The sequence below is a fragment of the Cyprinodon tularosa genome, unplaced genomic scaffold, assembly GCF_016077235.1.
Source record: "Cyprinodon tularosa strain WSP-4 unplaced genomic scaffold, ASM1607723v1 ctg222, whole genome shotgun sequence".
Lineage (NCBI taxonomy): Eukaryota > Metazoa > Chordata > Actinopteri > Cyprinodontiformes > Cyprinodontidae > Cyprinodon > Cyprinodon tularosa.
In genome coordinates, this window is record NW_024038830.1 from 1,359,931 (window position 1) to 1,372,487 (window position 12,557).

Genomic DNA, 12,557 nt, shown 5'->3' on the forward strand with positions numbered 1-12,557 from the left:
AAAATGATTGTATTAAATAAACAGAATACATAATCAAAGATTAGGAGCTAAAATGTGCATTTCTGCTCCATTTGAACCTGGAGATGTAATCTAGTAGGTTTTTAAAACAAGGGCAGATCAAATACCGCTGCTCTTGAAAAGGTTCAGGTGAGGTCTTGCTAACAAGAGTCTTGTTCAGAAGCTCTTAACTTAATCATCAAAGCAGTGTTTATGCCTGAAAGAGTGTGAAACTCCACAAACCTTCATGGCTCACAAACCATGCCTCATCTCTCCAAGGTCCCATCAGTCTGCCTCTGTCAGCCCAGGCACTCTGACTTCCCGCTCCCTCTTGGTCAATGACCCCTGACCCTGCTCCAGCCCCTCCACTCCCATCAGAGCCCTCAGCTGGATGTTTGCCTCGCAGGGATCAGAGAAACTGGAGTACATGGAAAACCCATTCAAAGTAATCCTAGAGATTCCTGCTGCTGGCTGCCCTCCACATAATAATACGAGGGGGGAAAAAAAGGGAATGTCATGACTGACTCTTCTGCACCGAGAGAGCAGAGGAAGGAAAAAATGACTAGCATGCTATTTAAATGTCTGCAATGGCTTGATGTTCAACAGTTCTGCAAGGTTCCAGACTCAGACCCAGAAACCTCTGGTCCAAGAGATTTCAAAGGACCACTCAGAATAGGAAGAAGGCAAACCAGGCAGGAAGAGGCTCAGTGAAGCTAGCTGCCAGGAACTCATGGCAATGACAGCATCACTGGCTACCCTAATAAACTCCCTTCCACCAAAGCACTTAACAATGCAATATGAACCAACACACAAACAAAGACATGCATGCAGAGTTCAAATAAACACGCAGGCTCTGAGAGATGCACTAGAAGCTAAAGAAGACTCAGGAGGAGAGCATCACTCAGAGACCCATTAACCTCTGGCTGCCAACCAGAACAGCAAGCAGGCGTCGTTTCAAGTACATGTTAAACATAGCTGGTCTGCGCGTGTGTGCTAGAGTGATTTATGCCCGCGAATATATCGATTCGATTTAAATTAAGACTTGAGGGGAAGTTTTAAGGGAAGAAAATAATCGCTTATGATCTTCGTTTATGAATGTAGGTCACAGCAAACTATTTGTGTTTTTTTAACCCCTCGACGGCAACTCGGTGAGAGAAAGTGCTCCGAGGGATACTTCCTTAAGCATAGAGGCGCATCCCCGGGAGGAAAGCTCCAGACTAAACAGCCATTCATTCAGCTGCTCCCCTTCACCCCAGCCGACAAGAGACGGATCCCTGACAAGCTCTCACCACCACCCCCAAAAAACATGGGGAAAAAAACTTTTTTCCACCAATTACAGATTCGGTGTGGGGGAGGAGGAGACGGCAAGACTTCAAAATATTTTACACACTGGCATTTGGCGAAGCACATTAAGCAACTTCTGTCAGAGACAGAGAGAGAGATGGGCTAATTTCAGGGCAACTCGTGCCAACACAAACAACTGTTCTGGCTAGCTTTCATTGTCAGCACTTGAGGTTTGAGTCAAAATTTTTCAGCGCTCTGAAGCCAATTTCTTTCTCCCTTACTTTTTTTCCCTGCTATATGATTTGTCTTTTTCCTGGATCCCAGTCAGTTTTTTCATCGCCTATGCAGTCAGAGCCTCAAAAGTATTCTGGTAGAAACTCAGATCCAGATGCTAATCTACGGTGCATAAACAAAAATAGATCTTTTTCAGTTTTTTTTTTTACAGGACTTGTCAACATGAACAGATTTACTACCTTAGCAGTAAATAGCTGCAACATTTTTCAAATTGTCATTAATATAATGCTGTCCAATTTAACAAAAATAATAACTGCTTGTTGAAGTGTTTTTAAATGACATGTATTTTTTCTTTGCATAAACAGAACACATTCCTGTAAAAAAAAAAAGATTTTCCCCCTGAGAGATTTAAGATTCCTTTTCATGCCTTGATGTTTCAGATCTGAGAAAACCAACAAAAGCAAAGCAAATATGATCTTTATGATCAGAATATGCAGTAAATAAAAGCAAAGATGACCTAAGTTAAGTCTGAACTTTGACTAGGCCACTCCAAAAGTACTATATTCAGCCAGTCGGATGTAAATTTGCCAACTTCTTTGGATCATTGTCTAGTTGCATTATCTAAAGACGCATTCAGCTAAAGGTTACAAACTGATGGCAGGACACTTTTTTTGGATTTTCAACTACTGAGAAAAGTTTGGTTTCTAATACAGAGAGGCGTCCAGGCCCTGAGGCAGTAAAGCAGTTCCAGATTATCACGCCCTGTTAAACTGCAAGTATCATTTACTTTTTCAAAAAATGCTGAGTTGTTTTTTTTTTTTTTACCAGACGTAATCAAACACAAGCCCACCAAGCGATTCAACTATAGTTTGCAGCCTTTTCCTCCTATAAAAGGTCAGCAGTGGTTCTGGCCTGGGAACTCTCTCATGGATGCCATCGCTGCCAAGTCTCTCTTTCATTCTGCTGAATCATAAACTCTGATATGAACTGAAGCAACTGAGGCCTAGTCTACGGAAGAGGATTAGGGCCACTGAAGAAAAAAAAAAAAGTTTACTGATTTTTTAATGTTATTTCAGTTTAGTATGGGAAAAAAGTCAAAATTCTGACTTTTTTCTCAGAATTCTGGCTTTTTTTTATTGTCAGAATTCAGTCAGAATTCTGAGATTAAAGTCAGAATTCTGACTTTTTTTCCCCATACTATACTGAAATAAAATTTAAAAATCAGTTAACTTTTTTTTTTTCTACTGGCCCTAATCCTCTTCCGTACTAGTCTGCTTTAGATACTGTTCTGGTTTCTTTTTTGACCTCCTGGGTGATTCCCTAATGGCTTATTGGAGTAATCATCTTAGATCAACCAGTAATGGAAAGCTTTAACAATGTTCCCTGTTTTCGCTGTCACTGTGGTTCACAGAAATCCAATTTATGTTCTTTTCAAGTCATTTTTTTGGTTGTACAGATTTGGCAGTAATCAATGCTGAGTTCTATAAATCCAAAATCCAAATCCATTGTATTTTAAATCACATTTATAAACAATAGGTAAACCAAAGGGCAGCACATACCAAGATTAAAAAAACATTTAAAACACTGAAATATGCTGATGGTTACATTCAACAATGAAAAAATATGTTTTCAAATGGCGCGTCTCTAACCTTTAAAAGAAATGCTTTCAGAAATCTAGGAACCATAAAAGAAAAAGCTTGATTTTTGTTAAATGAGGGTTAATTAGAATTCAATTGTGGTTAATTACCAATAATTCAAGAATTAACAAGAAAACTTCTTTTATATTTACTTATGTTAATATTGTTTGATATTAAATTTAATTTCATGTAATTTAATAAATGTAATAAATTGTTTTTAATAAATGTAACTGTTATAATAAATGAATGTGGAGGAAAGGGTGCAGAAGTCCTACCAATGACAAATGAAGACAAGAGCGCAGACAATTTGCGACACTTGCAACCGATGTCGTCATCGCAATATTCAGCTAGAACATTCCCAATGCATGTTTTTCTAATACTGTGCAGCCCTACTTTGAAGTGTTGATCATTTTGATGTATGAAGGTTATGGGCCTCTTGTGGTAGAGGGTGAGGGTGAGGCGCCAGCAGTTTCACAGCTACTGCTGAGGTCCTGTAGGTGTAGTATGCTGGGATCCATACAACAGCCATGTGAACATAAACATCATATGCTTCTGTTTGGGTCTTCGGAGAATTATTTACTTCAGCTTTGATTTTGTTTATTAAAGGCTTTTACTGTTCGACATGAAAGCACAGAGCCATGGAGGGACATTTGGAGTACAGGCTGCGGTGTTGCATTCACAGTCTGTTCGTAGTTCTCACGGATCACGCACACTTCTGGGTCCCTGCCAGTCAAAGAGATGGGCAGCACTGTAACGCCAATATGGAAACCTCAAACAGTCGGGGTCATATCCTCTGTAGCAAGTCATACACACCTTCACATATCAGGAGATCCTGTGCAAAGGGTGCGGATATTGGAAACTGAATGATACCTTGCAAAGGACCCTAAAGCCTGAACATGCAGCCTTTACTCCAGTATGGAGGCAGCTGTCTTTAATATATGAGCTGTGCTCAGCCCATATTTATTCAGGTACAGGCAGCAAAAGAGGTGTGGCTTTTCTTTTTCCTGGCAGCTGAGGGGAGCTCCTGCAGTTTTTTTGGGGGGGGGCAAGGACACGGCAAGAAAGAAACAAAGGGAAGGATGCAGAAAAAAGACGCCCCCCCAAAAAAATGGTTCCAGTCAGGCCTGTGTTGACTGGACATTCTGTACAACAGACAGGCCCCAAAGGACCAGGGGGCCGCTGGGGTGGTGGGGAGTATGAGCTCAACGCGTCGGTCTGACTTGACAGCTCTGTCCAAGACAAATCACCAGTGGAGCTGCTGTCACAGTGGGCCTTTACCAAGACAAACAGCCATGTTTTAAAATAAATGCTTGCCCCCTACGCCCCTTTCACCTCATCTACATCCATATCTCCACCCAATCCAAGCGTTTTCCCTTCACAGGTCAGAGAGGCGCTGGTGTCACTATTCATGCTCGAAGGGCGGTCTGCATCGTCACTCTTCTGGGTTGATAAATATTAATATTTATAGAACCATGTTTGTTGCGTTGCATCCAAAATGCTGGAACTGCAGGAGGAAAATCTCAGCATGACTGCATTTGAAACAATAACACAACAGAATGAATAAACACCATGTGCAGGTTTACATGCTCACCTATCCATGTATCTGACTAAAGGTCAAATTTAGCTGAGTCAAAAGCTGCAGTGTGAGCAGAAATGTCAGCAATATTTCTTGCTCTTACTTAACAGAACAGTGCATCTTGGGAATTGTGGTTTGTCTGAACTAGCCTGTGTGTGTCTCAGCCGGATTCCTGCACCAAAGGGATTGGTGTTCCTCACTGAACAGAGCCTCATTTATCTCTGTAGCCTGTGCTTCTTCCACTCCAGGAGGGGTCCTTCTGGACTCTTGAACTGCTGACAACCCCCCCTCCTCTTCCTCCCTTCTTTAGGCCTTGGCATGCAGCAAAATTGCTAGATGTGTTTCATCTGCATATTGATTAGCCAAAAGAAGTGGTACCTCAGCACTTCCCTGCATACATCATGTAAATAAGACCCAGCATTTCAACTTATATGCTCCTGAAATGTTTCATCTGAAGTTGGTTCTTTTCTTGATGAACTTGATGGCATAAACTGATAAAAACCTTATGTGAATATGCAAAGCACACATGTTCAAAGATGCAAATCTGAATTGAATCTTGAAGCAGTGAGCGTGCCCTGAAAGAACGAGACCCCATTTTTCCCCCATAAAATCTACTCCCTCCAGGTGGTTGAGCAAACTGTAGTGCCATGCAGTTGAACTGCAGACGACCGGGCGCTGGATTGTCTGATGGAGAGCAAACACTCAGAGAGGACTTGGCCAATGGCGTCCTGGATTGATTGGCCCAAAGGGGCTGTCGGGAAACCGTTTCCTGTGTGTGTTAATGGACGCTGCTTTGGATGCACAGTGGTGGCGTGTGGCGGGGGGGGAGGGTTCTTATTCCCTCTCTATCGCCCGTACCTCCACCCCTACATGTTTCCTTTCTTCTCTCACTTAATCAGTGGAGAGTCATGAGAAATGAGCCAGGCCTGATGAGTTGCACAGATCCCAGGTGATCTCCAACTACATATTAGAAAACCTCATGAATTCAGGAGTCAGGAATAATCGTTCGCCTTATGTTTTCTTTATTTGCTAAAGTATTAGAATAAAACATGTTAAAATGAGCCAATGTAACCTTTTTGCTTAAACTAATACTTTATCAAAGCAGGTTGTGAGTCGTATACAGAATTCAGTCTTCTTTGATAGGAGGCTTGTTATACTCCCCGCAGCAGTGTGTCGCAGTGAGCTTGACGCAGACATTTTTGATTTATGCTCAATTCGCTGTGGGTCTAGATACAGCCGAGGCGGTGAGGAAGTTGGGGCCAATTTGTCCGACAATGGAGGGACATGATGACATTAAAGAGCGGGGATCCAGGTGGAAAAAGGGTCCCAGCGTTCTCGCGCACTTCGCTCTTCTAGCTGGCCAAACTTCACGAGTCGTTTTCCGCAATTGCGGTTAAAAAAACAAAACAAGCCAGCCTCCTGTCTGCGGCACTGTCTGCGGTCACCTGCAATGCGGGAGAGGTGCATCAGAGTGTCTGCGGAAGGGGCGGGGACGTCTTTTTGTTCACTGCGACACCTACGCAGACGACCCGGTTTTGAAGTATAAATCAGCCTTTAGTGCGTCACATTTTGTCCGGAAATATTGGCCCCACTTCCCTTTTCAGAGATTCTCCAGATCTCCCAGATTGTGAGAACTTGTCATGTCTACAGCCTTTCTAGTTGGGTCCATAGATTTATTTCTGCTGAAGCCATTCTGAAATACTAGAACCTTCTTCATCTTAATATACTAAAGATACTCTTATCTTGGGTCACAAAACACCTGTCCATTCAAAGAAAACCCCACAATATCATCACCCCTGAGATTCATTATGGCTGTGGTGCTCCCTTGTTAATATATGTTGATGTTTTCGGTCCAAATAATTTGGTAAAGTTAAGTTTCATTATACCAAGGCACATTTTCCAGAAGGTATTAGGTGACATTAACTTATCCTGGGAGTTTTCTTTGAGAAAAAAAAGGATTAATGTCTTTTAACCAGACTTCTTATTGTGATACGTGGAGCGTAAACAAGATTGTTCTTGCACATACGACCAGTCCACCACAATACGACCAGTCAGCCAAGTGGACTTTGTTAAGCAGCGGCTTTCGGATGTTTTGACTGATGTAGATTTTGCTAAATGATGGAAACATCTGAAAGAGGGAACATAGATAAAAAACAAGGGCGATACAGACCCTGGCAGGTGGAGGCAGCAGCAGTTCCCATGGTCATTGGAACATGAGTAACCTCCATCGCTGGAGGAACATAGGAGATTTCATGCCAGAAGAGTAGAGTCCTAAGAACAGCAAAGGCACTGTGGAAAGTTTTTAAACTACCAGGCAGACATCAGCCTCATATGGCAGTTGGTTAGTACTGAGCTTTATTTAAGGTTATCTTAATTCAGCATAATTAATCCAGGAAGACTAAATGCTGAAACTGAAGAAAAAGAAGGTTTAACTAAAAAACTATAAATTTAAGGAAGCTTTCCTTACATTTCATCCCTTGCTCAAAACTAGCTTTTATTCAGTTGACCATTTTGAGCAAACATGATTAAACTACTGACAACACTTCAAGTGTTGGACCAAACAGCTCACTGAATTTTAAAACTAAAATGTTTTAAGTTTAAGTTTTACTTTAAGGGTTGAAAGCCGTGGAACCAGTTAAAACATCCTTCTAGTCGATTATAATCAGGCGTAGTACCATCTGCAGTGTTGCTTAAACTGAAAAAAATATTGTTGTATTTGTTACCTTTATACAGGTACCAAAGTTTGCCTTAAGACCTGAAACGGTATACTAATGACCTGCATACTCATTTTGTAGTATATTTTAACAGGGAAATCAGTTTTAAAAGCCACTGAGGTTAAACAGGTTAAAAGTTAATGATTCTGGATCTAGAGAACTCTTCTGTAGCGACGTATTCAAGGTTTGGCCAAAAAGCCACAAACGAGACTTTATAGTGAAATCAGTTAACTGACCATTCTGACAGATGATCACTACTTTTCACTGCCCATTGGTCACATGACTCTAGCACCCAGCACCATGCCTGCGCAATCTTTGTTCTTTCTCGCCCCAAATACAAATCCCATGGTAAAATAGAATAGAAAATCCCTTTACTGTCCCAAAATGGGGACATTGTGGGGTTAAGGGCAGCAAAAGGTTAAAGTAGAAGTGGTCAGACAATGTGCAGCTTGGAGATGTGTATGAAAATAAAAGATAGGAAAAAAAACAAATACAGTATTGTACTTTACAGTGTTTTTACAAATATAAACACTGTATCTGAAGAATAAAAAAATCAATAACAGCTTCGGACATTTTTACAGTAATGGATATGTTAAATATAGCAGCAACAACAGAGATGTGCAAAAAATGACAGCAGGATGTTATTTAACTGACTAAGTCAGAAACTGCACAAAAATCAGCATCAATGTAACAACGTATTCAGGTTGTTGGGAACAGATGCTCTGCAAGGAGAGCTCTTGCAAAGCATTCTGGGATACATCGGCTCGTCCAGTGACGATCAATATACACTTTTGTGGGACATTTTGAGTTCACTACTTTTTGATCCACTTGACATTCGGACACTCATAAAATGGTGTATGGGTGGACGTTCAAACACAGCCACTCTGTTTTTTGTTTATGTAACAGCAATGACCATGCAGAGCAGGATTGTTGGCGTTTAACTGAAGCAGTGAAGCAAAGTCATCTCTGTGGTTGTTTTTTAACCATTTATTGTGCACTCAGTGAAATACTTTGAAAATCAACCTTTCAAGCCAATAGTATTTTGGTATTCAGGACCTTATTACCTTTTTAACATTGAAAAATATGGATATGTTGATGGCAAAAACGGATGTCAATGTAATAACAAGACACGCCAACTTGCCTGAATATATTAAGAAAAATAACAAAAGTGCTTCTATAAGAAATTAATTAAAAACACTCAGAGTGAAAGAAACACATTTTTTTTTGGTCCAACATAATCTTAAAGGCATTAATACTGATACTGGCACTTACATTTTTTTAGATATAAACCTAAATATAATTGTTAACATGGCTTATCAACTTTTCAACTTTACTTTTTAACTTTTTAATTAGATTTTTACCTTTTTTTTCTTGATTTGTTAACTTTTTTCCCAACTTAATTTACAGTAGGTAATACATCATTCAAGGGCTCATCTAATTGGTCAAATGCCAAAATAAGATGTACAGCCATGTAGCAGTATCTTTGCAGAATGGCTGGATATAGATCTTGTGCTTCTAGACCTCACTGAGGGATGGGGGGATTCCATTTGTAAGGGGGATGCAAGTGAACAAAAACGCTAACTTGCCCTATAAAGGGTTAACAATGCAACAAGGGTAGGAACATATATAAAAAATAATATCAGCACATATCAGTTACCGCCCATAAAGGCAGTTTAAATATGAATTATCTACATCGGCCCTATATTCATGTCACTAAATTCCTACCCTAAACATATTGTTTATTAGCATACATATCTTTAGACCTTTAGATTCCTATTTTTACCTCTGAATTGTACTGAAAGACCTTAAAGTGAGCCATCTAATGAAAGCAAATGAACAACTCAGTGTAAGTTTAAAAGTTAATGGCTCGTTACTTATTTATTTGAATTCCATTGGCAGGTAATCTGAAAGAAGCCCAGCTATGGGTTTTTGCATACCTTTCTTTGACAATAAAATAGCTACTTTGCGTAGAGAAATTATGATTGAACTTTCACTGTTAAAAATATGCATAACATTATTTTAGCCATGAAACATCTCTCAACAAATGTCGATCAATTCTTCCAATTTATGAAACACGTTTAGACGTTTCTCTCTGAATAAGAAAGAACAGCTCTGCTAAACTGCCTTTTTATGTAGAAAAAAGCTAGAGTATAAAGCTAAAGGAGGAAAATGGAAAACAGATCAATAGAATAGAAAATGATTGAACATATACATATATATATATATATATACATACATATATATACATATACACATAGGATATCTATATATATATATATATATATATATATATATATATATATATATCATAGATATCCTATATACACAGCCATGTTCCGAGTTCCTCGTTTTCCCGCCACTTTGGTTCAAATTTGCATTTTCCCCATTATCTAGCCTTTTCTCCGCCTCAAGCTTATTTTCTGAAGCATTTTAATTCCACAATTGTCAAATTTAGTAAATTTTAATGCCAATTAAGGCCTTAATTTAAAAAATAATAATTTAATTATTTTTAATGACACGCAGAAACCCTGAATAAGCATAAACTTTATGGGCCAAATCCTCTACCAATCAGCAGACAAACTGCCCCAACTGCTGAACACCTAACTAATCAAGTCGCTGTGGGTGGAGCGAAACCGAAAAAAAACAAGTTCATACCCAAATCTGCTGAGCTGCTCCAGGTCTGGTGCTGGGGGTCCATAAGTTTCAACCTGGAGGGGTTTATACTGGTACAGAACTTCCTGTATCCTGGGCAAAGGCTGGAGAGAGACAGTCTGACCCTGAAAGAAAAAAAGCAGATTATTCAGCAAACGCAAAATAAATGCCATTCTGATAACTATAATGGAAACCTTAGCCTCAAAAGAAAAGGAAAAAGAAATGGAGTTAATGACAGCCAAACTGTTAAAGTGGAACACATTTTATTGTTTAGTGGATAAACTAAAACAGGACAATACTGAAAACGCTTTTGGCAGTTAACAGTGTGTTAGCAGCTAAGCAACTCTGCTAGAAACTTTAGCAGGAAAAGGGGAATGCAAACACGATCCAGTCTCCTGAAGCTGGGTGAATCAAGCCGATGACATTAAGCAAATCCTCAGCTCTGCTTGGCACTCGTTCTACCCACATGTACAAAAGCAGAAAACCAGAGCCTGAAAAGCTCTGATTGGAGAGGAGCTGCCGTGTTCACTATTGGTGCTGATCATGGTGATCAGCAGGAAACTGTTCGATTTGGGGCCGTGCAAAGAAAAAGGGAATTTCCCACCAGCGTCAGAGCTCTATGGGCCTTCAGCATTACTGAACCAGCCTCAGAAGACAAACCAAAGTCAATGGAATTAAAAGAGATGCTGTTTAAACACGCACCAACTACTTTGGAGTTCAGCAAAGGAACACAGAGACAAAGGGGAGACAAAAAGATAAGAGAGAAAGCAGAGAAAAAGAAGTGGAGGAGAATAAACAACAGAACACAGAGGGGAGCTGATGAAAACCAAACTAAACAAGTAACATGTGCCCCCGCGGCCGCAGACTGCCCTGCCCGCCTGTCACACATGCTTTGGCTTATTTGAAAACACACACGCACAAACACACGGGCAATAAAGGAAGCAAAGCTGAGCTGGAGCTTTCAAAGTGATGCACAATGAGGTGGAAGATGTAAAGTTTTCTTGCTCGATAAGAACAGAACAATGGGTGTTATTGTCCTGGTGTGTACAGGCAGAAAGCAACACAACACACCAATTATAAAGTGGCGTTCTATAGAAGCGTCATTTTGATTCTAGGTGGAATATGCAAACGTGGTACTTTTAGCTACTAACGATTACGTTTGCAAGATATTTTAGTTCAGAGCTGCTGATCTTCATCATCATGGGGAAAAGTTTAGATGCTGGGTTTCCCCCTCAGCAATGATCATCATACCTGCTGAAAGGAAATGTGTCTTTGCTAATGGGACGTTTTACAGGTCATTTATTCACATAACGCTGTTCTTTTTTTTTCTTTTTTCAGAATGACTTTCAGCTATTTTAACAGAACAAGTCTGAGCCTGTTACTTTGTGCGGCGGCTTTTAGTTTGTGCAGGTGAGGGGAGGTGGGGAAGCTAAGATAGTGACAGTGGCAGCACATTAACTGCAATCTAGTGGGATTTTCCACTGAACGAGTAATGAAAGTTGAATGTTGTTGTTTTTTTATGCATGCCTCAGCCTAATGATTCTGTTTCAGTGGAGCAACAGGTTTGCTTCTGCTGCAATAGGTGGATGACTGATCAAATAAAACGTTTATTGGTGGGTGTCAGGAAATTAAATTAAAAAAAATGTTTCATTGTAGATTTATGTTGCAAAAGTTTTGCTTTATAACTTGCATCTACGGTATTAAAAAAACAAGCCAAATTCAAACTTTGTTGAAAATAAACATAAGAAGAAATAAAAAAATGTTTTTTTTTATACAGATAAGTCATGTTATGGTTTATACATTATGGGTATAACTGTTGATTTTGCTCTCATTCATTCAGTCCAAAAGCTAGAAAAGCCCATTACTAAACAAATCTGTTTATCACAGAGTGCTGTATTCAATGTGGAAAGTTAAGTGAAAGGAAAATGTGTGGTAGAAGAGGTGCTTGAATACCAGGTATAGCCCACAGCTTCTGGAGGACTGTGTGGCAAAAGGAGCCCTGAATAAGCATTAAGTACCGTACTGCACAGTATACGCCTCACGTCTCTGTAGTAAAATATTTTATTTGCTTTAAAAACAAGTAATCAAGTGCATTTTCCATTGTATTGAGCAGGTTAGACAATTCGCTAAAGGAATTAGATCATTTATGTTTAAAATAACAAAAAAACAAACTTATTCTAAGAACATATGCAAGTATCTTATTTTAAGGGGGAAAATACTAATTCCATTTGTAGATGTTAATATTTACTTGCTTAAATTAAGGGAAAATACAGTTCATTTAAGAATCATTTTTACTTATTTTAAGATCAGTTTTCAAAGTGTTTTACTTTTCTAATTTAATAAAATCTGGAAGTTTTCATTATGAGTAAACAATGATCCAATAGGTTGAAACCTTTCACTATGTTAGTCATGAATCTATGTTTAATGTTTAATAGTGGCTTCTGAATTAACTCAATTTATTGC

The 12,557-nt window shown here is 39.4% G+C and overlaps 1 protein-coding gene across 3 annotated transcripts in view; it reads right to left on the minus strand.

Annotated features, from left to right (window-relative positions):
• Positions 1 to 12,557, minus strand: part of mnat1 (MNAT1 component of CDK activating kinase) — a 52,924-nt gene that overhangs the window by 13,720 nt on the left and 26,647 nt on the right. For all 3 annotated transcript variants that reach the window (XM_038286233.1, XM_038286232.1, XM_038286231.1), the window contains one exon: positions 10,098 to 10,219. In XM_038286233.1, coding sequence (XP_038142161.1) covers positions 10,098 to 10,219 — 122 coding nt within the window. The remainder of the gene's footprint in view (positions 1 to 10,097; positions 10,220 to 12,557) is intronic.